Below are 24,740 nucleotides of genomic sequence, written 5' to 3'. Positions count from 1 at the left end.
CTGGCGATCGTCCAGTCACGCGTGTTTAATTCCATTCTGACCTCGTGTAGGTGAAGTAAGTGCTTATTCACGTCCCTTGTTTAAGTTCCGTCATATGTTTTCCACATCGGGCCTCCGTGCAGAGCCTTCGCCCCATATTGGAAAAGCCTTCGGACGGAATTATCCCGACCACCTGTTCCTGATCCAGAGGCATTAATAGACGAGTGGAAGTCGCGTGGGCTGCTGTAAAAAAAGAAAAAAGGAAAGACAGGGAGACAGGCGCCCCTCTCCTCAGGCACATAAAACAGAGACGCGTCTAGACATGACAGAGACGGGGAGTAGGGAGGACGCGTGCGCTTGGGAGACGGATGAGGTAAACGCAGAGAGATAATGATGAGAGTCAGATAAAAGTGGATGAAAAACGTCCATACGTCTTGTTTTTTCAATTTGGATCATTTCAAAGCAGCCACTTGAACAACCTTCTGGGGCCGTTTCCTCTACCTGATGACCTCAGTGCAGCATGGGAGGCGTGAGTCCAGGAGGCTGCAGGCGTGTTTCACGCGTGCACCCGTGACTCTGCGCGATAGCAGTGTTTGCCCCCGGTTCGTTCTTTACTCTGAGTTTCGGTGACATCATTCATCAAACAGCCATCGCTTGCTCAGGCTCCTGCGCTTGGACACAGCGTCTTTGTTCAGACCTTGACACAATGCTGCCGGCTGAACATGTGACTCCTTCTGTGTGTGTGTGTGTGTGTGTGTGTGTGTGTGTGTGTGTGTGTAACCTGTCATCATTAGGACACAAGCCTGCCCACGGACCCCCCGGCAGGATCCGAGCCACGCGGCTCTGCTCTCAGCCTGTCAAGCCGTCGCAGCCTGACCACGCGGACCTCCCCCTGTAATCTTTGTCCCAATGGAGCGTTTTCAACAGCATCAACACGCATTCCAGCGAATACAGGAAAGTAAACACACACAAACACCAAACACACCCACGTGGGCCGTGACCTCAGCCGTGAGTTCACTCCACTCCCGCACATATGGGCCCCTGGCACCGGCTCAGCTCTCGGCGGCTGCCCTGCTACTATCAGCACATTTTTAATTGCCTGGCTTCGGAGATGTGTGATGACAGCACTCATGTTTATTTTTATATGCCGCCATAAAGTCCCGAATAGCCCCGGACCGTATAAGGCGCCTGCGTACGCCGTTTGCTCATTAGGGCTCGTATTTTTAGACTGTTCGTACAAAGTGTTAGTTTTGCTCTCAAACAACAAATGGAAATGGAGAAAAAGAGTCTGCAAAGCATCCAAGCATCCATTTGAAGCTACAAGGCACATTGGGTTCTATGTCTGCATAATGTGTCTCATAATGGAGCTAACGAGGTGCCAGGTTACTATTTTAGCGGCGCCATAAATAAAGCAGTATCCACGGACGATGCAGCACAACGTGCCTCACCTGCACATCAGGTGATGGTGCTCAAAAGGCATGACTTGAAATAAAACAATAGCTGCCACACCTTCCCAACAAAGAAAATATTTCACGAATGAATCTCAGCGTGCAGCATCGTCCGGTCTTTCGCGTTGGTCCTGTAGCTCTGCGTTTTCCGTGCCCATCCCTTTCCTTTCATCTCCAGGCACCAGAGACTTCCATCTACTGTATGTGAGCCTAGCCTCAGAGGCAATCCTCGCGTCACTCTGTATCACCTGCACTCGGCTCTCCGAGCATGAATTCAAACACCAGTGGTGCGATCGCCGTGCGCCCGAGTCACAAGGTTTGTTTTAAACACCACAGTCGATACGCGTCCACACCACAAATAGTGGTAGAGTAAATAGAGTAAAAGGCTGGTGGCCTGTCGCAGTCTAATGAAGGAGCCCATAGTGAACAAAGGAACTCACAGGAAATACAGCAAGGCCTTTTCAAAATAAACTAGCAAGGCAACAATCTAAACAACTGCTTATAGTCAAAAGGTAACATGAACCTTCTACAAGCAGACACTAGATAAGAGATAGAGCCTTACAAAATGCAAGGCTTTACTCAAAGCGATTGAACATTGGTGAGCTTACAATCACGCGGCGCGAAGCAGTCGTTGCTTCAGGTGTCACGTGTCTCAATTGGTGCTTTCTTTAAGGTCGGACGCAGGCCGCAAAAATGAAGGAGCAGCTGCGAGATGAGCTCCCGACCGCTCGGCAGTCAGTGGACATCATCGTACTTGACCTGGTCTTTGAACGCCACACGCGCACACACACACACACACACACACACACACACACACACACACACACACACACACACACGCACGCACGCACACACACACACACACGCACGCACACACACACACGCACACACACACACACGCACACACACACGCACACACGCACACACACACACACACACACACACACACACACACACACACACACACACACACACACACACACTGAGGGGGGCAAAGAATGGGCATGCGACACGAGGAGTGCTCCCTATACTTAGTGAACTCCTGGCGCTTTAATGGGCCTGACGTAGTTCCATGCTGCGGTCTGAGGTCTCCCCACCAGCATCTATTTTTCCTCTGAAACTAAGAGCTGGAAGACAACACCGACCATTAAAAAAGGCTAAAAATGTATCTAATGGCCACCACCGTCAGCTGAAAATAGCCCTGCAAGGTTATTATTATCATTAATGAGGGATAAATTTCCCCACTGGCTTATGCTGGAGTCTGGAGCTCTTTAACACTATGATGGAGTTTGTTCTTCTTTCAGCCGCTTTGACGAATTGTCAACAAACATGGAGATAAAAAAAAACTTGTGTTCCTGTTTTAACTTTCTTAATTTAGAATTTTTCCAAACCCTCGTGAAGCTCCAACAACTCAGGTCGGAGGCCGACCGTTGATTGTGGACATTTCCTTCTCACAGTCGCAGCCTCTTAACGTGGCAGCAGTGAAATGATGTAAAACTTTCACTCTTACTGATCCAAAACGAACAAATATGCACTTTGACCAGCATTTTTAGTATTTTTTGTTCCATCCTTGCGGCAAAATACACCAACGTATTGTTGATACAGGATATTCTGGTTGTGTTTTGTCGTTAAACAGGAACGTGGAGTTCATGGTGACATATGAACTCATGACAAGCGAGCGGCGGACGAGTGTGACGAGGCCTGCTGTTCCTGATGACGAGGCGGGACGGAGGAGGAGCTCTCCGCTCCCTGCTCAGTGAGGGAGCACTGCGTGTGTGAGGGAGTTGGCTGAGCTGCCGGGACAGAGTAGAGGAGAGTAAAGTGCAAACCAGAGGAGGAGGACAGACGTAGTAGTAATCTTATCTCTGTGGCCTACTTTCAAACATTATACAGCAGAAACGGTCAAACCGACCTCTACACAGTCATTTATATAGGCCGCGAGTTACTTCCACAGTGTTTGTTACATACTCACAAACAAGCTTTTATGTTATGTTGCTGTTAAAGCTCGAAAATACTTAAGCTACGTGAAGCTAACACTAGCGAGACAGAAGTTGGATAATTCGAACAAAGTGTATTTTCCACATGTTGTTTGCTGGCTTCATGCGGTATCTGCTACAGACAGGGCGTTATTATCATTACGAATCCATCTCGGCTCCATAAATTCATAAAAGTGATAAAATACAATAAAATAATCTGCGTGCATCGTAACCCAGACGAGTGGCGGCGCTTGGGTCGCGTTTATTGCATAATGGAAATGTAATCACCACCGCACAACTTGGTTTGTGGAGATGGTAAAATGCACTGAAAGGCAGACCAGTCGGCTGCTGTCTAGAGACTACGTGTAACTGTCGCTAATATCTCAGTTGGTGAACTATTAGCACTGAACTTCCACCGTGTTGCGGTGCGAAAGTGAGAAACGAAAAAACAGACTGTGACTCGGGGACTTCTACATTTTCACCACCAGACTGACCGGGACGCGTGTGCTGCTGCAAGACTGCAGCGGCAACAGGACAATGCACCATTCGTGAACTTTAACTGTGCACATTTACTCCAGGACCGACCCGCTGGCTGGTTCTGAACATGCACGGTGAACTGAGCAAAGTCTCTTATTATTGGAACGAAGTGGGCGAAAATCCTGAGGACAGAAGATCCGATAAAGAAAAAAAAGGGATGACTGCTGATGAATGTTGAACATAAACATGTGGATGGTGCGTGACAGCCGGAGGTACGGCCATTATTAATCAACCGTAGCTGCTCAGTGCGGAAAATATTCCAGCGAGTCTATATGTTTGGCAGGAAATCAAGTTCTGTGCATGTCTCCCATCTGCAGAGTCTACAGACGGTCGACGTACAGATCGGCATTAATCTGAAAACCTACGACTTCTATGATGCATGAGTGAGAGAGTTTCTGAAACGAGCGCTTATCCTCACAAGTATGAGCTTGATTCACCTTGACTTGAAAGGAAAAGGTGATAAGTGAAGCACTGACAGGGAGAAGCCCCCCCCCAACCCCCAACCTGGATTTGATCCCTCTCCCTCCACACCAGGCTCCGCTTCGTCTCTTATGGCTAATTAGATTAGTGCACTTTATTAGCCGGCCAGAGGCCGAGAGGAAAGGTCGACAAATAAAAGTAGAATTAAAACATACCACCATTAAACAATAACTGTATCATCACGCCCCTCGTGCCTCGATGCTCAGCTGATTGTCACATCACATGCTAACACAAACAGCCACACTGGGGCTTGTTTGCATTGAGAGCGGCGACTATGAAGGGAATCCATATTAATACACTTTGTGCATCTGTTGTTTTTGATTTTGTCCTTGTTTCAATATTATGGACTGTGCCGTCTGTTTTACAATACAGCTGAAGGTAGTCTGAAAAACAGCAAAAGCACTGGATAGAAACATTAAATGTTGCTTCATGAATTCATGATGTAACTGTGAGTTTGGCAAAATGTAATAGTCCGAAAACAACAGTTGATCGTATCACTGCCCATGAAGTTCATGATCTCAGGTACTCGGACCCCCCCAACACCAGTATATTTTGAAGGGGCCCCATTTAGGGGGTTAGGGCCAGCACTGCGTCGTGGCTTTACGACACCTATAAAGAGTTTATAGTTGTCCAGACCAGGACATTAGATTTTTGTGGGGGAGGGGTCACACATTTGTCTGGTTTCTATTCTATTCTCACTTTGCTAATGTAATCTAACAGTTTGTTGTGAATTCTCAGAAGGGAGCTTTGTTGAGCTCATAAGGCTCATTTGCTGAACAGTGGCCTGAAATATTACACATGCATGTTCCCTTTCTGAATCAGCACAGTGTGCTAGCACAATGTCTGTATTTGGGTCATTTCTGCTAGAAGCAGCTCAAACTTTATCGTCTGGTGGCTAATTTCTTCATTATTATTTGCAGAGGCTACTTGACATATTGTCTAGTGGTGGTTTAGTTTCACCTACACACACACAGGCCTGATAAGCCTCCAACTATCTCCAGCCTGCATCTACCTTCTCTATGGCCGGCTGACCGCCCCCCTGCTGGGAGGGGGCCGATTCGTTTGACCGCTGACCTTGCACTACTTGAGCCCCTTTGAAGTCGGCTGGTTGGAGGTTTCTTAACAACGCTGGACATTAAAGGGAGCGGTGATCAAACCGCCGCTTCCTTTTATAGACCGGCCTACATGAGAAAATGGCCTCCCTCAGGGCTAACAGCATGATGAAAAGGTGGCCTAATGAGAAACGCCCTAAATGGCAGAGTGTCTCCTACCTGAGGGTGACAGAGGTCCTGCTGAGTGGACGCCATAAAGCTGCTTGTTTGCTCAAACCTTAGTAAACATTTAACAAGAACATTTAACGAACACAAAGTAAATCCACGTAATGTATCACATCAAAACTTCAAGACGAATGAACTGTGAATCTCTGTTTGACTCTGGCTGTTATCTTGGTTTTATCAGCCTCCAGAAGGAGTCTGTCAGTGGGAGATTTGAGCAACGCCACCGGTGGAGCGCGAGATAGGCGAGCTGACACCGAGAGCGGCACAGTCTAATTCATGCTTTTTCCTGCTGTGGTTGTTTTCCCCTTCCTTATAACTGGCAGGGATTGATTTAGAGGCCGCTGCTGCCGAACGCACCCCCCCCCCGTCTCTCTCTGCGCTAACGGCAGAGGTCGTCAGCAAACGCAAGGACATTCCTGCAGCTCGGTGCGTCTCCGCGTGGAACTCCCTGCCTCCATTTATCTGCTTCCCTCTGTCAGACCAGTGAAACGCTGCGGTTTCAGCTTTCTGCTCTAGTTTGTTAGCTTTGCCTCGCTTCCTTCCATGCATTTGCACGCCACAGAGGCTGCCAGCGCTCTTTGCGCTCTTTGTGCCCGTGTGTGTGTGTGTGTGTGTGTGTGTGTGTGTGTGTGTTTATTCTACAGCGTCGAGCCCTTGGGATGTGACCCATCATAATGACTGCTCATTACCTACCATGCTCTCCTATAAAGATATATTTATACACCCAAGGACATAACCTCATCGCTCATCTACATAACAATTATGGCTCATTTTATAGGCCTCTCTGGAGCCATTCAGGAAGCACAGAATCCACTCAGTTGCAGAAATGGCCTGGGTGATAGACAGATTGGAAAATTAACAACAGCCACCAGTCATAACGACGGTTAAATTGCTGCTGTGGCTTGTAAGTTTGTCTACCAATCTCCTTTGGTAGATGCGACGGGTAAACTGATGAGACAGAGGCTTCAACAACAACACTCTGGTCATGCGAGCCCGTTACAACAGAACAATGAGTGAATGTTCAGAGAAAATCATGAATTTGAGCAGCTAAACTTGGATTGGTGCTCAAAAGACCATAAAACCACCTTTTTGTTTTTGTCCTCGCTCAGCTGTGATATTCCCAGCGTGTGTTGACACAGTTCGGGTCACGGTCTACCTGGCGCCACGAGTGACACGATGACACGATAAGCGCAAAGTGTGACACTGTGGCGAAGGGTCAACAGTTCAAGGACAAGGAGAATCAAGAACACGTGCAAGAGTTCAAAAAATGCTTGAGTTGTGCACAGACTGAAAGCAGATGCAGGTATTTATGACGCAGGGCTCATTTCGTGTAGGATAAATAAAAGGATGATAGAAGAAAGCTTCGCTTGTACCTGGACTTCGATCTCAGACTTGGACAATCTTTCTCTTGATTGTGTACAATTGTCAAACCTTTGTGCCGTAATTACAGCAGCACCCTGTGATTCTAGAGCTTAATTACAGTTAATGATCGACCAGCGCAGACACATTACGGCTTATCTCCAGCTAAACGCATCATCCTTTTGGAAAAGGCCCAAACGCTGGCAGGTGCGTGGTGTTGACTTCACTGTGGATCCGTGCGTGTGCGCGTTGATCATGAACAGATGGTTAATGTCCAGAGGAGAGATAGACCTGGTGCTGACTGATTTGTTTTCCTGACCAACGTGCAGCTCCTTGTAAAAACAGATGTTTTTAATCACATGTTCATCCGGGCCAAAAGCCTCACGGAGGTGTCGCGTTAAATTAATTCATAAGTGGAATGTGAGCATTAACTCACGAGCGAAGGATCGTCTTTCGACGGCGATGCGCTGGATGTGACATTTGGGCTGCGGTTTAGCAGGAGACAGACGTGTTGTTTTCTGTTAGCTCTGTCTGTTTCCTCCTTTCTGTGCGCGCGCACACACACACACACACACACACACACACACACACACACACACACACACACACACACACACACACACACACACACACACACGCACGCATATGACACACACACGCAGCAGCGGTTCACCAGCACAAACGTGGGTGCAGGTTCGGCCTTGTTAGATATGATCAGTGCCAAAAGTTGTCGGATGTCCTCTTTGCATGGGTTGTTCGGGTTGAAACGTTAGCGTCAGATTAAAGAGCTGCTCCGGCAGTGAAAGTGTGTGGGAAGCGGTAGCTCTGGGCCGTGTGTTTGTGTGTGTGTGTGTGTGTGCGTTTGTCACTGTGAAAAGTGTCGGTAGCTGTGTGGGGGGCTGAGACCACAGACTTTTAGAAAAAGAGCCAAACTAACATCAGCCTGCAGACGCGTGTCATTTCCTCCCTCTGCGTGTCTTCTTACCCCCCCCCAAAAACACCCCAAAGCAGCTTTATTTCTGCCTACCTGTCTTTCACCTAAGCAGTGGACACGACAACCAACAGCGGCCAGTAGCCTTAAATCGCCTCGTGCACACCTCACACCCCAGTATCTCAGCCTGACTCCCTGCTGTGGTTACACATCACATCTGGACATTAAGACTATTATCGCCTCTTTTAGTTGCAGCAAATTCTTAGTTTAATGCTCAAAATAATACCAAACAAGTTGAAAGTGCAGTGAATGTGTCCAATAAGCTCCTCGTCAGCGTGCTGTGTGGTGGAAGCGGGTGGCGTCTGCTCCGGGGGATAAATTAAATTAGATGAGGCACTGGACCTTTAGAGCAGAAGAAGATGAAAAGATGCAGAAATGAGAAGAACAGGAGAGGAGGAGGAGGCGGAGACCCTTCTCAGTCACATGAGCACAGACACTTCCACCACCTCAGCAGAAGCTGTGATGACAGTCACATGTTCATGCTCGCTCCACTCCATCCATTCGAGCTGCAGCGCGTTCCAGGAAAATGGAAGCGCTTGTGACGGTCAGACGCGAGGCCGCGGCAGCGGGATCGATTTCACTGTCGTTTAACCGCGGCGGGTCGTGACCCCCCACTCACCCGGGCACACGCGTCAGATGGGGGAAGTGGGTGGGGTGAAGGGATGAAGACGGTCCTTCTTACCTTGGGCTTTTTTCACCAGACCTCTGTACTTCCATGTGGCCTGCTGGGTCCGTCTGACTTCCTGCACCATCCCACTGTTTTTCATCATCATCATCATCTTCATCACCACCACTCTCGGTGTACGACCTTTTATTGTGCTGAAAAATATATATATAACAGCACCCAACAGAAGCAGCATGTGCAGGATGAAATTCCTCTTTCCCGACCAAGTTTGCCAAGTTCTGAGTTCATACTTTTAGGGCTGAGTTTCTATTCATAGCATCAAGACGTCAGACTTTTTATGACCCAGTTTTCCTCTTGTGATCTGCTGCAACAATTAACACTGGGAACGTGGAAGTGCTTCACTGGGCTGGAAAGAATATTCACGACGAGAACGGATTATCAGCTTTCCACTCGTCTTTAGAGATAGAAGTTACAGTCCTGAGTCCTGAGGCTGCAGCTCTGCGTGAACGACACCACCGCAGCTGCACTGATGCCTGGTGCTGCATTCATCATGCACCACCATGAGGTCGGCTCTCAAACGTGGCCTGAACAAAGCAACTTGGGCTCCGTTGGAGCACAATACAGATGATTAGCGTTGCATGTCGTTTGACCTCTCCTCAGGCCGAAGCCCAGTTTGTCAGGACACCCACACAATCCTGAGAGGCAGGCATTTTAAGTGAAAGCACCTGTGAGAGCGGTGCACTTTAAATACACATATCCTAAATCCTGCATGAAGCATCCCGGAAGATTCTCAGGAACAACCAGTCAGCACATCTTCGCCTCCATCTCATCTCATCTCTTGACTGTCTTTCCATTTAACATCTGTTGTCATTTGCCTTCATTTGAACCTAAAGCAACACAGTGTAATTGTAGCCAGCTGAACGCTTTGGTCCTCGTGGTGCCAAAACCTTTTTTTTCTGAGAAGCTGGACCTCGTGGTCACATCACGTTTCTCTCAATACCCAGCTCCTTTCAGTCTGTTTGTGCCTTACTTGGTGTCTTCCTTCAACTTTGTTCTGAAAGCTAAAGAGGAATCAAAACATAAAAGACGTTTCCTTTACTACAATATTCATCTTTCATGAGTGATCACTATGAGCCTCCTTGAGAGGCCACACCATTAGTACCTGCTCCTAAAATGATGTACTCCAGTGTGAACTCAATTAGACACATACAGGTACCGTACAATAAGGTTTATGGCAGCTCCAACTTAAAAACTGAAAGGTTAATAACTGTTGACAAGTGGATCAAGTATGACATAGGTGCTTCATAAAAAGCCTCTAGCACCAGTTTATCCATATACATAGTTTTTACATATTTTTGATCAAAATCTATTCATCAGGGCATGGCCAAGTTTGACAGAAACAAACATAGAAGCCTAAGGTTTGCATTATGAGCTTCCTCTGCACCAAACATTTGCACTTTTACTATTTAAATAAGTACAGACACTCATGAGCAGTGCACATACACAGTATTTGACTCCCAAGTTGGTATCAACAGGAAGGAGTCAGCCAGAAACACTAATTGGGTGGTGTGTGTGTGTGCGTGTGCGTGCGTGCGTGTGTGTGTGTTTTATGAAAAGAACAGGCTGTACTGTCCCGGCTCCCTCCCACAGCTCTGTGACTGGCTGACTACTAAGTGGTCTGCTTTTCTTCTCTTCGATGTGATTGGAGGCAGGAAAAGCCAATAACAAAAAAAGGAAAAGAGAAAAAAGGAAAAAAAAGAAAGAAAAAACTTTTTTCCCTCTTTTCCTCAGGACATACCCTTGTTGTTTTCAACTTTAGAGGCAGAGCTGGACTGAAACGAGCCAGTGAAGTCACAGGGCTGCGATTTGGTGCTGGCATTTAGTCCTGCAGCACCACTACGCACACATACACACATAAATATATATATACATATAGTTTATGGGACTATAAAAGATACAGTTTATGTCAATAAAGTGAGTTCTGTTTTGACAGTAATGATAGGTCACACATTAATAACATGTCGTCTCAGCATTGTCTTTGTGTATGACCTTGTAATCACTATGATCACGCCGTCAGTTTACATGGGTGGATCACTTTAAAGCTAACCTGTGTGTAAAGGGAGGAGTGACTGTGTGCTGTGCAATCAAATTAGTGAGCACAAGTGTTTATCATGACGAGCAATGTTTAGCAGATAAAAACACACATGGTATCAAATGCATTGTTAGGCTCAGTTTTGCAACAGTTTATTTATCTTAAAAACAATAATGAAAATATATATTTACAAATATGCACAACAATTATGCTTTGGGAAGTTATACATACACCCAACAACGAAGCTCAATATAAATAAGTTAGTATATTTTTTTTCAGTGTTTAAAAAAGGCACAGGTACACTTCAAAGTTTTACACCAAATGAGGCAGTGTAACTTTGTCTCCTGCCTTCACAAAAATGAGAAATAATTATAGTGCAATTCCATGTTCCACATGAATTCCACACCACAAAGACAAATCTTTGATTCACATATTTGCATAATAAGTAGCCCAGTGATTTTAAGACGTTTTATCTCACTTAACCCGAACTACAGCGTATATTATAAGGGCGAGGCTACGTGACATATAAGTCACTAAAATATCAACTAATTTAAAAATAAAAACAAATTCTTCTTAGGATTGTTAGCAAATACTGTTAAAAATTTGGTTGGAGATTTCTCAGGAATAGAGGGGACCCATCCACCCACTCATCACCCTCCCTCAGGAAAAAAGCGCAAACTTTGGCAAAAACCCTTGAATATAATACAATAGGGGAAATGGGAAAATAAAGATTGAAACATTATCTGTATGTAAACTTTATCTATGATGGCTGTTCCCAGTTAGATGGATCCTCAACTTAAAGTGTGGCCATCTGGGCCTTCAGAGAAACAAGATATATAATACTGGGACAAATAAAGCCATAGTACATGTGAAGAGATTTTTTTTCCACATAACCCTGACTTATGAAATCTGCATTTTCATCTTTTAAATATATCAATTACCTGAAGAACGTTACAACATGACCACGTTACCAAAATAATATTTCTCTGTTGGAAGTTGCACTGCAACTTCCCGAGTCAAATTCACACACTTATTTAAAAAACATTTAGGAAAAGGTATGAAAAGCATAATATGCTTTTTATGTGCTACATCTGAAACATAGGTAGTAAATAAAAAAAAACAACATGAGCAAAATTCCATTTGCATATTGCTACATTGTCTGCTGCTTCTGAGGCAATTGAATTAAAACGAGTGCCAAAAACTTGATAGTGTACATATTCAGTGCTTGTGCAGCCTCCTCTCCTCCCTTCTTTAGAAAAGGCTGCTCTTGAAAACGTTCTCTCTCCCGTCTGTCAGATGATGAGAAAGGCTACAGTATTCCACCAGCAACAGGTCTCTACCAAAGGAGAGCAAGAAAGAGGAAACAGGCTGTTGAATGGCGCAATTGAAAAAGCAGTTGTTCATGCTTGATATCACACGCGCGCGCACACACTTGCACGCGCACGCACACACAGTGACCAGTCACTGCGTGAAGGATTGTGGAGTAGAAAAAAAACTACATCCTGCACGTTTGTTGGTGTTAGTGCTGCGTGTAGGAATAACAAACAAATAACCAAAACAAAGCGTTATTGAAATAACAATATATTTTGTTTACACACAAAGAACGTGTTATTGTCATTGCAGTAACGTAGCGTGGGGATTGTCCTTACCTTTTTACCGGACCTCCGCGCTCCCTTCTGGCAGACCAGGTCTCTCCGCCGCGTTCACCGCTCGACTTCCTGCACCTTTCGACTGGTTTTCATCATCATCTTCCTCGTCGTCGGTGTGCGACCTTTTGTTCTGACCGTCGCTGGAGCAGGGACCTGGCGGACAAATAAGACAACGGAGACGTCAAATTACGCAGGAAAAGCCGCGGCGTCGAGCGGCGCGGACACTTTAAAGGCCACCTGACTGCTGCCAGACGGTGGAGAAAAGTTAGAGAGCAGGAACTGGGAGGAGAAGAATTTATAAGAAAAGCCCGTCTGCTCCTCACGGTGGCTTCGGGAATAAGTGAAGCGTAGGGTCACATCAACACCTGTGGACGTTTTTTTTGCTTCCGTGTCAGTATTTATACAACACACTTTTTTATTTATTTGCAAAGACGTAACCAGCCATTGCAGGTGGAACCCCGGACACCAGTTGCGCCTCCGCATTGCGGCACAGTCCTACCGCAGATGTGCACCACGCAGGCGAATAAAAAAAGTGCGACTGCGACAGCTTTAACGAGTAAATCACCTAAAGCTCCTGCGCCTCGTTTCCTCGAGCCGTTTCTCTCCCGCTGGCGATCCGGCTGCGTTCCACTCCTCTCCGCGGCATCCTGCCCGTTGTCATCGCCGGGCAGGTCCGCCTCTCGCCGGGGCCGCTGGTTCCCGTGGGGCGCTCTGCGAAAAAACTCCGGCGCGTCGCCGTCCTCCTCCCACTCGAAGGTGTGCGGAGAGAGCGGTCTTTCTTCAACCGGGTCGAAGTTATATCTCTCAATAAAAGCCTGCACGTCGTCCTGTATCAAAGCCGCCACATTTCTCCGCAACTCCTCTGGGTCCGGTCTGCCGAAGAGGTTTCTGCGGACCGGGGGTCTGACGTTGTCTGGCTGCCGCGGATCCACCCTCTCCAACGTCGGGCTCGCATTAGAAAGTCGAACGTCTGACATTTTGTTGCACATATGACAGAAAACGCACAAAACGACGAGCGAGCCTTTCTCAAACTGTAATTCCGAAGTAGTATTCCAAAGTCACGGGAGCGATGCATGCATACTCCGCGCGTAACATCCACACGCGTGCGCGCAAAAGCGGGATAAATTGTCTCCGAAGGCGCACGGTGATTTAAGAGAGCCACTCCTGTCAAGTCCGTAGTACGGCTGATGAAAACAACAAGTCAAGTTATAGCAGCCAACATGGCGTTAGAGGGAGCTGTGAGTGAAGAAGAAAAGTTGACATCAATGACTATTTAAACAGAGAAGGCGATTCATTGGTCTCCGCGCTAGGACCGCCCACAGAGCCTCTTAAAGCCGAATGGGGCAACAACACTACGCCGATCTGGATTCAATTAACTGTGCGCGCCTTCTCGCCATAAATAATCGGTTTGATTGAAATTCGTGTGAAGCAGAGAAAGAAAGAACGCGGAGACGGGGCTGCGCTTCTAAATAACCACTAGCGCCCGGCCTCGGGTTAGATATGAAGCCGAACACTTGAAGGTCAAAGATCTCGTTTAATCCTAATTACTGACACTTGTCCCTCGCGAACCATCCAAAGATAAGACCATAACAGTGATAAGATTTATCTGTTGCGCGGATCCATCACCAAACTACTGTACCAGCGCTGACAATGGTGACAGTTTAGATACCCCTGATTCAATCACAGCGTCACTCTGAAAAATATTTTATTAAAATGATCATCACACCTTGCAGCTCATGAAAATTAATAAAAAGCACTTGTTTACCGATTCGCTGCATCAGTGTGGTGTGGCATTGACACAATCAACCCGTGGTCCTGCTGAGGACACACAAACAGGTCTGTTCTGTTGGTTCTGTTGGAGTCACATCCGTCCTGGTGAAGAAGGAATTTGGCATTTCTATAAAGATCCCCTCAAACTCTCTTCTCTGTGTTGCAGGAGCTACTGCAAGACAGCGCCGGCCTCAGTGACTTACGCACCTTGTGGAGGGTGTGTTCTAGATGTTCTGTGTTAGAACACGATCTTCCTCATGACTGTGATTGCACCGACTAGGTGGAGAGCCACTGTTTTAATACTGTATGTATACAGTAAGAAGGGTCATATTGGTGCTTTTGCACTCAGAACAAATGTCTGACCTCTATTCTGGTTTTGACCTCAGGGCCAGTGGTGGTCGAGAGACAATGCTTATTGCTAAGGGGGAGAACCCACTCATCATGTGGCTGTAGCCACATGACATGGGCTACTCATATATCACAGAGACTTAAAGGGAACACAGACTCACCACCTCCGTAAAAATTTGCTTTAATTAATTTTTGTAGTATTTATAATACTACAACACAAATTAAAAGGCTTTACATATTCTGCGTTACATAATTTATGAAGTATGATTTGTATAAAGACTTCACATTTTCAGATTTCATATACACACAAGGACACTAATGAGAGATTTTATGCAGGAAAACGAGACAAAGGGCCACAAATTTCCCCGAGTCATGCAGTGACATCAGCCCTAGAGCAGAAAGCCTTCCGTGGCTGGCACGCTGCCTATCGCTGACAGACGTCGCCACTGGTGCCGCATGGGTGGTTTTGTGTGCTTCTCTTGTTGTAATTGCTTGTGCCTGATTAGAATTGAAACTGAAAACGGTTCAGCTGATGACTGTGATTTTTAAAAAGCAATTCATTTCCATCTGAGAGTTCTCAATCTGCATTCTGACTTTAGGTTTTCACTGATGTTCATGTCAAAACTAAACCACTACCGTCTTTGTTTTGCATGCATCCCACAGCTGCACACGCATCCTGCAGTTACCGAGTGAAAACATCACTGACAGTCTGCTCTAGTTGTGCCCAAACGTCCCAACTGAACCTCTACAGTATTACTCTGCATGAAAATACAGCACATACCAGTAAGTGCCTCTGGGCCATGTTGATTCAATTAGCCCTCGAAAGGATTAAAACATATTGTGACGGACAAGGCCATGTGTTATATCATGTTATCGCCAAGATCACATTTAATCCATAATGTGTTTATGCGGCTGCAAAGTGTGCAGCGTGATCACAGAGATGAAAATATCAGTTTGATCAAAGTAGGTGTGAAGTCAGGCAAGGGAACATTTTAGGTGGTAAATGTGACATCTCACAACTTCAAAAGACAAAATAAATACTGTAAGTTCGATAAGACATTGCTGTGCTGCTGAACTTTCCTTTCAGTCTTAGCCAGAGTTGAGACTTCTCCACCAGATGTTTCCCAGTCGTATTGTGCAGATTCTTCTGTGCTGGAGCAATGTTTATTGCTTTTGTGTGTCCATTCTGCAAACAGCCACACAAGGGTAACACTAGGAAATGTAGCCGACTGAAATGACGCAACTGTAGCAGATTCTAATGTTAGTTACAAATAGAAAGGTCATGGTGTGTGACTGAATACAGGAACAAAAGAAAATATATCTGAATCTGCAGAAGTCAGCATTGAAGTGTACTTTTAAAGGATGTGTGACTGTCAACAAAATATGTCTATAATGAGAGTTGTAAAATGTTTTTTTTACCATATGTTGCTATAAAGTCAAAAATGTGCCAGTGCATTAAAAATGATTCATAAAAACAAATTATAGACACCAAATTGATTTGTGTGCAAACATGAGTCTGGGTTTAATGTGCTTTTCCTAACATTACATCCAGATTGTTCCTGAGTTACAACAATGACAACCTGTTTGTAGGTTTGAGCCAAGATGGGCAAGACGGTTTTAATATTGTGCAGCAATATCCTAAATTAATACAGCAAGGATGCACAATGATTGAAAATGTGCTCAATTACCCCTGGCATCATGAGTCACTCCTGCTGTTTGTCTACAAAACTCTAGAAAACATATAAATCCTAGCTGGCTAATAGACCAGGCTGGTTCACCAGCTGCAGGCAAAAATAATTATTTTCTGTGTGGACGGTGTTAATTTTTTTCTATCAAAATAATAATAACCTGGAGCGAAGGTAATAAAATACAGGATGTTTAGTTATTTTGTAAGGTGTGTTTATAGTTGGACTAAATGTGGGTTTAATAAAACGTGCTGATAAAAATCTATTTGTGACAAAGGCTATTTACACATTTGTTTGTGATTGCTTAGGAGGTTGCTGAGCAGCTCCTCTCGCCTGGTGTCATGAGACGGCAGGCCTGGGGCTCGGGTTCTTCTTGGCAAGTTCAGTCTGAATCTGACTGGGGAACTGGTCCAAGTGCTTGTTTACACACTGCATACAGAACCGCTTGGTGTAGAAAAGACTGCAATCCTGACAGAAGAAGACGGAGAGGAAACAAGGCATGACTAATAGTCATTACACCAAGAGGCTTTTGTTGTGCATCACATGCATGAAAAAACGTGATGTTATGGTTTGTAGTCACAAAACGTTGCTCGAACAGTGGAGCAACACAGGTTCACTGCTAACGAGCTGAATTACAGCAGCACACACTGGTCTGACTTACTGATCCAACACAAACACACGTGTTGCACAGGCTACAGGTGGACCCCAGGACGAGAAACTTGTCCCTGTCTGGGCTAAACGGATCCCTGGTCACAAAACACTCCTCCAACAACCTAAAGGGCGGCACGAAGGCAGAAAAAGACTGAAGTGCACGTTCGAGTTATACGGGAGCGTTACATCCAAGAGTGCGAATGGAGTCTAGGAGGAAACCTTGCTAGCATCACGTACAGTCATGTAGCAGCTAACGACGTTAGCATTAGCACAGCTACCCGTACCTAGCGCCTGCGTCAGCATTCGGCTGTAATGTCACTTACACTATAGCCCTGGTGTTTGGTGGTTTCTGTCCGTAGTACGTGTAAGGGCTACTTAAACCACACAACTGGCACGTAAACGTGTTATGAGGCGTTTCGCCGATAGCCTGCGCCATCGTTCACAACGGGGCAGTTTGTTCCTGGTTCCGACGTCGATCGCAGCCACGTAGTTCCGTGAGACCTTACCGCCACCTAGTGGCCAGGGGGAGTACAGTCAGAGCCGCTTACTGCTGGGACGAACCAAGCCTCTGACCTCGAGGTCAACATGTGATAAGTAATAATACTTACTGACTTACACTTGCATTAGAGCAACAATATTATTTCCACCTGCTTATGTGCTGTGACTCTAGAATAAGTGCAGGGACAATTAAAAGCCTTAATCAGACAATGCAAAGACAAAGCATGTCAGGGATGGATTGAGAAGGGATTACAAATAAACAGTTGAGTATTTTAGTTTATTTTGCAGTACCACATTATTCCTTTCATTGAGAGAGCAAATATATATATTCATTCTACGCTGCACTGTACATGATAAAAATATAAACGGTTTCATTAGAACATAATTTTAATACTAAACTGGAAGGTAGAGAAAATAAGGCCATCAGTTCCTGTTATTGAGGTCACATCCATGTCACTGGCTTCTCGGCATTCTTATAATAAAACGATCAACACTGATTCATTTGAATAAACTGTGTCTTGACAGCAGAACGTCTACAGTACAACGCTTAACAAGTCAGTTAAGAAAAAAATTTAAATAAACGTCATACCCATAAAATTACAATGTAATTACGTTTAATGTTAAGTGAGAACATTCCCTGGTCCAACATTAAATAGTTAAATGTGGATTTAAAATATCATAAATACATCTACAGTCTTATTTATTCATGGTTCACGTGATGTATTTTTAAGAGGTGGTAAAAAAATCTTAATGGTTTATGCTTAACTAGTGAAGCAATGATGAGGCAATGATCATTCTTAACCACTAACCTAAAGTGGTTTAAAGGTATTTGGCTGCACCAATAACACGTATGTACAACAACATGGCACACTGTTAAGTGACACTAACCTTAAAATAACTTTCAAATGACCTCTTATCAATACCAAATTTATTTCATATGTGACTTTTAGCCAACTAGACATTGTCTTAAAGACAAACGTGAGGATTATTAATCACAGGCACAAATAGTATTTAGCATCAGTGCATGCATGACTGGCCGTCAACCCTGTATCTTTAAAACTATATTCTAAGCTCAAATGGCTGCATTGAAAATGTCGTTATCCATTGGTGGCATCAAAGATCTCCCCCTTCTTGGAGACAGGAGTTGCCACTTCGCTCAAGAATTTCATTATTGCTTTCCTGCAATAGAAAGTGTGACCCGTTCGCGGCCGTGAGCCTCCTACTTACAGTACACTGATGAACATGCACACGTGTGCTACCCAGTCAGTACATGTCTCTGTAAATCTCCTGCAGCAGAGGGTGCAGCGACGCGTCCTCCGTGGTCTTGATGTCCTGCACCAGCTCGGCGTGCTCGGTGACCAGCTCCCGGAGGTCGGCCAGCTTCTGCAGGAGCCGGGGAAAGAGGAAGGCGTCGTCGGGGTGGTTGGCCAGCAGGTGGAGCCGCAGCGCCTGGACGATGCTCTCCTGCAGCTGCTCCACCAGGCGCACCTCCACCAGGCCTGGACGATCTGCAAGGGAAAGGTGTCCCTTATTCAAAGTGTCCAATATTTAGGGCCTTTCAGCATTTATCCCCGTAGATACCTCCGCAGCAGATAATCGCAGCCACAAACAGGGCCAGGTCGCTGTCGTCCAGCTCCAGAGAGTTAAAGCGTATTGCAAACTGGAACTTGGGCTCCATCATGTCGCTAAACGGCCGGCGGAGGCTTTTGAGGAACTCCCGGGTGATGAAGCCTCCACCGCGGGCAACCAGGAGGCCGTCTTTGTTCATGCACGAGGCCAGGAGGGTGAAGAGGGCTTCATAAACACCATACTTCAGCAGGGTGACCTGAACATGAGACGAGTCAAGGTCAGTACCTTGCACCTTCCCGTTCCCTGAGGCAGACAGTCCCCAACCCACCTGATCGTTCAGGTCCAGGCTCTGGAACCCCGGCACCGCCTTGGCGAACTCCGTCAGCTCCGTCACCGTCTCCACCGAGGTGCTCTGGCAGCAGTGGAAGAGCCTGGCCTCGGCCTCCAGCTGCTGGAGCTCCCCACGCCCTGCGGCCCCCTCCCCAGTCTGATGGCGGCGGCCGGCCTTGGGCTCCGGGTCGGACCCGTTCACCATATGGGCCGCTAGCGTCTTCTCTGCCTGTTGGAACGTCTCCATGTCGTGGATGACAAAAGGCTGCTGGAAAAACAACAACACACACAGTGGCGAGTCGACACAGAGGACAGAACCGATGGAAACTAAAGCGATGCCATTAAACCCCTGTTCTCCTGTTTACCGGCTTGCCGTTTTTCCCGGTGAGTATGAGCCGCGCTTTGGCCTTGTTCATGTTGAAGTTCTTCATGTAGGCTTCGTGGATCTGCCCCACCAGGATCCTGTGGTCGGCCAACATGGGGCTTTTCACCTCCTTCTCCACCGTCCTGCTCTCGGCCTTCAGCTTCAGCTTCTCCGCCTGCGGCATCCGACCGAAGCGGATCGCTGGAACCGGGAGACATTTGTCATTTGCGAGAGCAGCTCTCCTAGTTTTACGACTGAAACATCAAACACCCCCCGACAGAAAACGCGAAAAACACACAGCATCCGACCACAACAGAGCATCTGGGCTCTGCTCTAACTCTCTTCTGAGGGCAACACGTCTTCCTCTCAGGTTTCCAGCACTGTTCCGCCTGCAGCGGGGAGCCTTCATAACAAACCCGATGACCCTGCAGCAGCCGGTGCACATGACGGGCCAGATGTGGAGCTGCAGCACACGGGCCTAACTCAGCTCTGGCAGCGCTGGAGTTCTATAAAAGCCCAGCACCGTGCGGCTTCGCGGCCCCCTGACTCACCGTTGTGGGACATGCCGACGGAGAGGCACTTGTGGAAGCGGCAGTACTGGCACTTGTTACGGTTCTTCTTCTGGATCTTGCAGTTGCGCTCGCACCGGTCGTACTCCAGCTTCAACCTGATGGTCCTCCTGAAGAATCCCTGCGTCAAGCGCACACGCAGTCAGTGAACAGGCCGAGGAGTCGAGAAACAACGGCTTTCAAATGACCTTTACGTTGTATCGGAGGGAAATTAATGTGTTCTGCATGATGTAACCACCGTCACACATTTTAGACTGTGTACAGTAAACGCTGACTGCCTGCAGCGCGCGCGCACACACACACACACACACATGCACAAATACACGCACACTCACGCACACCTGCTGTCAATGAAGTTACAGCCAGGATGGGGCTCAGCTCTCCGGGGGTAATTAAGTGTTCTGGCATCGGTATATCAGGGATCATGTGGTTACACACAACGCGTCAGCCTTTATGTGGCAGACACGTTGTTGTGGTGTGTCACACATTCTGACTCGTGTCACTTTTGAACCCGCAGGGCGGCGAGAACAGGGTGTGATCTGAAGATCCAGGCGTTTAGTTCAGGACCAATGGCACGAGGGTGTGAAAGCACGTGTGCATGTTTGGAGCCTGCGTAGGTTGTAACTTTGGTGAAGGTTGTTTCTACTGTCCCGACTACCCCCCCCCCCCAGTGCTTATTTCATAACGTCACAACCAGAGGATCGCAGCACATTCCTCCCTCACAACCCCTTCCCCCCCAGTGCTCCTCTCCTTAAAGCGAGGTGTTAAAAGTGATTCACAGCCCCCCCCCATTGGAAACCATGAACTCTGGCTGCTACAGATCACAAGCCGGACTTTTCCCCCCATCTTGAAATGCCTTCAAGAGGGATGAAGCAGCTTGGAGTGGGACTAGGGCTTATCTGTGATCTGCAGAGCTCGGTGTCAGTAGCGGCGGCGGCTTCACTCAGCGCGGCTTCGTGCCAAACGGGGGAGAGGCGAGAGCCGGCCAAGGCCGACGCGTCCTCCACCTCACACGACCCGACCGCGTGTCTCGCAAACTTTCCACTGGCCTCTAGGTCGGGTGCCTCTGCACGCTGGACTGTGTGTGTGTGTGTGTGTGTGTGTGTGTGTGTGTGTGTGTGTGCTGCCTTATTGCTTTCGCGTCCTCACCTTGCAGCCCTCGCATGCGTGCACGCCGTAGTGGAAGCCCGAGGCCTTGTCTGAGCACACCCTGCACTCCAGGTTGAGGGGGCCGGGGTTCTCCTCGGGGCCCGCTGCTCCACACCCCCCCGACGATGGACTGGAGGCTGGGGTCAAGGTGTCTGCGGGGGGCACAGCAAAGGTTAGCTTGTTAGCGGTGTGATGTGTGATTGCCTCAGCTCAGCGTGTGCTCGTCTTATCTCCAGTCTGTTTGTTGTGGTAGTTTGAGCTTTAGAGGCTATTTAGCGGTGGACGGAGCCTGGGCAGCTTTTTCCACTGTTTACTCTAAACTAAGCTGCTGATTGCAGGATTAGCTTCAAGCACTAGAGCAATAGTTAGTCGGCTGTTCTCTCCTGCACGGGAAGCTTTGAAACAATCATCTTAAGTAGTAACTAAATATTTTGTAAATAATGGATCTGTAGATTAAAGATGACGCTGTGCACATGTGGCAGAGTCCAGACGGTCAGAGTCTGTGTTGTAATGAGCCACGTTTCCTGTCATGACCTTATTTGGCCCCTGTTTATTGATTCCTTTGACTTCTGAATGCAGTTCAAGTGGCTGCTGCTGCTCACCCAGTGAACCGGGGCTCTGGTACTGTGGGAAGTCGAATCCCAGCGTGTCGGCACCAATAGAGTGGGAGATGTCGCCCAGGTCCTCCATCAGGTCTCCGCACAGGGGGCTGCCCATCAGGGAGTCTCCCAGGGGGGACGGGGGGCTGTACAGGTCCCCGGCCATCGCGGCGGCGAAGCCCGAAAACCGGGAGGACGAGCGGCCGATCTCTCACTCGCCAGACTGGAACGAGACAACGCGGGAAGAAATGGCGATGAGGACGAGCTTTGAAGCCTCTACTGAACTGCGTGGGTTAAAAGAAGAAGAAGAACAACAACAAAAAATACACGACAGTTGGGTAGTTTCAGGTTTCAGTACGTTCCTGCTCGGTTGCGAACGGCCTAAGAGAGCACGTACCTGACCACAGAGCGCCGCGGTGATGACAGGTTTCACTGCAGCACCGGAGCCAGAGCGGAGGTTGTCAGACACCTAGTGAGTGAACCGCGTCCGTCCGGCTGCGTTATTGACACGCCAAGTCTCTGGGACAAAGTCCACACAGATGTATTGACCCAAGTTGATGCTCCACAGACGCTCCACAGCGGCTGTGTTTGCACTGTACGCATCGTATGGATCCCCTCAGCTCCGTTCCTGCAGCCTGGCCGCTCTGTGTGAGCCTCCACATCCTGTTTCTGTCTATTTTCAGAGGGGATCTTTATGTATGTATGTATGTATGTATGTGTGTGTGTGTGTGTGTGTGTGTGTGTGTGTGGGAGGGAGGCTTGGTGGAGCCATCAGCTGCTCACAGCGGGGCAGAGGAACATCTGTTTAAACCATTGCAGAAGCTCTATGACGCTCTCTGCAACTTCCACTAGTTCATCGCATCACAGGTATTGTCCTGCCGTCTGCAGCCTGATCTGTGAGCAGATTAGAAATTCACCCCACAAGCTCTAAGCTTTAGTGATAATACGATCATGAAGACCAAAATGGAGGATATCGGTGTAAAAAAAAAACAACACAAATTTCGCAATGTACACCATACGCTGGTGTTTTTTTTTTCTGTCCAAACCCTCTTAACCTGTCTGGATTAACCGCTAACAGTATTATAGCATCACCAGGCAATAATGCGAGCTCCATGTAAAATCTCAGTTTACATCTCAAAACCCGGAGCGGTGGAACATTGGCCCATATCAGATTCTGCCACTTTGTGTCGGCTGCTAATGGTTCGGGCTGACAGACGAAGCGCCGTCCCTGTCAGTCCACGGTAGAAGAGCCGCGAAGCCGTTCAGCGAGGACGTGGTTGATCAAAGCACACGCTTTGCTTTAATCTAGTGTTTGTGCGGCGGCGTCGCAGGGGGACACGCCGTGAACAGGAGCCAAGTCCATGTTTCAAATATATTCTTGTAGTTTTTAACAGGTGAATCAAAGTTTCGTGTTGGTTGACCTACATTTAATTTAGGTTAGGAACCAAGCAGTGTTTACTTCTTAGAAGACCCAGGCCCAGCCCACGCTTCCCCCGTCATCACAAAGGACATTGTGTTTTAAGTCCCACAGGAACCATAACCCCAGACAGGGGAATCTAAGTTTAGGTCACAGGAGGAGAAGAAACAGGAGCTGCACTGAGCGACATCAGGAGACTTATTAACTGATGGGGAAAGATAGAATCAGCAAACAGAACAAAGCAAACCTGACACCCGCACACAGTCTTATCATCATAGTTTGCTTTCACCTATCATTAAAATCCTGAGTGATCAGCTGTTTTGACCTTTGATCCCTCTCCCTCCCCGAGCTCCACACAGACCAAACACCAGCTTCCACATTTAACTTGGACCGAGTTCTGCGCTTATATAATGAATGTCATGTTTAGTGGTGTCACCCAGGCAGAGAAATGGAAACAGGCCGGGGACTAAAATAAGGAAGACAACGCGTCCTCCTGACCAGAGTCACGCTTTCCTTCACGCGCCGTTTGTTTGTTTCGCTGCCAAACCAGGTGAAGCCTTGACGAGGCAGGAAGTTCACAGACACGCAAAACAGCTGCGTGCCGTCGCAGACCACAGGCGCAACGAACAGCGTGTGATCTGTGCAGTGTTAAACGCCGTGCAACAACGAGGTGGAAGCAGTAAAGGTTTAAAATCACAGTTATACAACAGCATAGTTCTGTAATAAACGCCACCAGTTACCTCAGAAATAAGAGTGGGAGGCATTTCCAGAGGACGGCCGGGACGGGTGCCTGTCTGTGGGAGTTGATCTGGTCCCGGGACCCCGTGGCGCACGCGCGCGTGCACACACACACGGATCCTAATCGACTCTGCGCTGGACTTGACGCGTCGCCTGCTCTGGCGCTGTCAAAACTCCGTCCATCGTCTCCAGGAAATAACGTAGCGACGGACGCGCACGCCTCCCGACACACCTATGCCCTCAGCCAATGGGCGCGCGCGGCTCCGCCTGGGCACCGTGCGCCCGTTTTTTTGTTCCGCGTTCGGCAGCGCGCGATGACTTCCTGGTTATGGGGCGTCACGGGTTGATCTGCGCCTGTGGATGTGGACGCTGGTTGCCTTTCGTGTCCTCTTCGTCCTTAATAATGAGCGTGGAGGACGGCGAAGCTCAGCGCGATGACGTGACCACGGGCTGCGTAGTCAGTCATTTACGTTATTGCAATAAGAAACAAATAAAATAGCTTGAATCTGCGTTGTCTTCAGTGAACTGAAAATAATTAGGGGGTTAATTACAGTATTTTAACCGTGCCTTTATGTGAATAATTTTTATATTCAAATTTACTTTCACACCTAGTTCATTATCTTTAATTGCTAACCCTATT

At 47.4% G+C, this 24,740-nt stretch overlaps 3 protein-coding genes and 1 long non-coding RNA gene across 10 annotated transcripts; 1 reads left to right on the top strand and 3 right to left on the bottom strand.

The window, feature by feature from the left end:
- Positions 1-290: 290 nt before the first annotated feature.
- On the top strand, positions 291-7,028 carry LOC114863254 (uncharacterized). Of its 3 annotated transcripts, none has more exons than XR_008695711.1 (5): positions 291-352; positions 446-581; positions 774-1,743; positions 2,101-2,189; positions 3,064-7,028. It is a non-coding gene; the product is annotated as an uncharacterized LOC114863254 (long non-coding RNA). The 3 variants fall into 3 exon arrangements; XR_008695710.1 differs by having other exon boundaries at positions 294-352; positions 443-581; XR_008695712.1 differs by lacking the exons at positions 291-352; positions 2,101-2,189 and having other exon boundaries at positions 359-581.
- Positions 7,029-10,889: 3,861 nt separating this feature from the next.
- On the bottom strand, positions 10,890-13,639 carry cdkn1ba (cyclin-dependent kinase inhibitor 1Ba). Its single transcript, XM_029160793.3, has 3 exons — positions 12,979-13,639; positions 12,414-12,566; positions 10,890-12,100 (listed from the first exon to the last, which is right to left on the bottom strand). Exons 1-2 carry the CDS (start codon positions 13,400-13,402, stop codon positions 12,418-12,420), a joined length of 573 nt encoding a protein of 190 aa, XP_029016626.1. The 5' UTR covers positions 13,403-13,639; the 3' UTR covers positions 10,890-12,100; positions 12,414-12,417.
- A 1,057-nt stretch (positions 13,640-14,696) lies between these two features.
- On the bottom strand, positions 14,697-17,485 carry cdpf1 (cysteine rich DPF motif domain containing 1). Of its 2 annotated transcripts, XR_003786812.3 has the most exons (4): positions 17,191-17,485; positions 16,878-16,989; positions 16,503-16,684; positions 14,697-15,717 (listed from the first exon to the last, which is right to left on the bottom strand). XR_003786812.3 is itself a non-coding variant. In XM_029160795.3 (3 exons), the coding sequence occupies exons 1-3, from the start codon at positions 17,301-17,303 to the stop codon at positions 16,556-16,558; spliced, it is 354 nt and encodes a 117-aa protein (XP_029016628.1). In that variant the 5' UTR covers positions 17,304-17,485; the 3' UTR covers positions 14,697-16,555. The 2 variants fall into 2 exon arrangements, 1 of the variants encoding a protein (XP_029016628.1); XM_029160795.3 differs by having other exon boundaries at positions 14,697-16,684.
- On the bottom strand, positions 16,544-24,436 carry LOC114861502 (peroxisome proliferator-activated receptor alpha-like). 4 transcript variants are annotated; one of them, XM_029160788.3, is made up of 9 exons: positions 24,103-24,434; positions 21,949-22,168; positions 21,347-21,498; positions 20,180-20,318; positions 19,630-19,829; positions 19,263-19,532; positions 18,947-19,190; positions 18,593-18,873; positions 16,544-16,684 (listed from the first exon to the last, which is right to left on the bottom strand). In XM_029160788.3, the coding sequence occupies exons 2-8, from the start codon at positions 22,109-22,111 to the stop codon at positions 18,629-18,631; spliced, it is 1,413 nt and encodes a 470-aa protein (XP_029016621.1). In that variant the 5' UTR covers positions 22,112-22,168; positions 24,103-24,434; the 3' UTR covers positions 16,544-16,684; positions 18,593-18,628. The 4 variants fall into 4 exon arrangements, with proteins under 4 accessions (XP_029016621.1, XP_029016625.1, XP_029016620.1 ...); XM_029160792.3 differs by lacking the exon at positions 16,544-16,684 and having other exon boundaries at positions 17,624-18,873; positions 19,263-19,529; positions 24,103-24,436; XM_029160787.3 differs by lacking the exon at positions 16,544-16,684 and having other exon boundaries at positions 17,624-18,873; positions 24,103-24,432.
- Positions 24,437-24,740: the final 304 nt, after the last annotated feature.

Source organism: Betta splendens, chromosome 9 (genome assembly GCF_900634795.4).
Source record: "Betta splendens chromosome 9, fBetSpl5.4, whole genome shotgun sequence".
NCBI lineage: Eukaryota > Metazoa > Chordata > Actinopteri > Anabantiformes > Osphronemidae > Betta > Betta splendens.
The sequence above is the reverse complement of the archived record's forward strand: the minus strand, read 5'-3'. Positions and strand labels throughout refer to the sequence as shown.

Bases quoted from the DNA above. Each gene is read 5' to 3' on its own strand.
- cdkn1ba (XM_029160793.3), bottom strand. From the start codon at position 13,402: ATGTGCAACAAAATGTCAGACGTTCGACTTTCTAATGCGAGCCCGACG. The intron at 12,567-12,978 runs GTGATTTACTCG...TTTGTCCGCCAG, and splicing joins ACGAGGCGCAGGAGCTTTAG to GTCCCTGCTCCAGCGACGGT.
- cdpf1 (XM_029160795.3), bottom strand. From the start codon at position 17,303: ATGGCGCAGGCTATCGGCGAAACGCCTCATAACACGTTTACGTGCCAG. The intron at 16,990-17,190 runs GTAAGTGACATT...GCCGCCCTTTAG, and splicing joins CCAAACACCAGGGCTATAGT to GTTGTTGGAGGAGTGTTTTG. The intron at 16,685-16,877 runs GTAAGTCAGACC...TTCTTCTGTCAG, and splicing joins CGTGTGTTTGTGTTGGATCA to GATTGCAGTCTTTTCTACAC.
- LOC114861502 (XM_029160788.3), bottom strand. From the start codon at position 22,111: ATGGCCGGGGACCTGTACAGCCCCCCGTCCCCCCTGGGAGACTCCCTG. The intron at 20,319-21,346 runs GTGAGGACGCGA...CGCTTGACGCAG, and splicing joins ACGCATGCGAGGGCTGCAAG to GGATTCTTCAGGAGGACCAT. The intron at 19,533-19,629 runs GTAAACAGGAGA...TTGTTTTTCCAG, and splicing joins CCGGGAAAAACGGCAAGCCG to CAGCCTTTTGTCATCCACGA.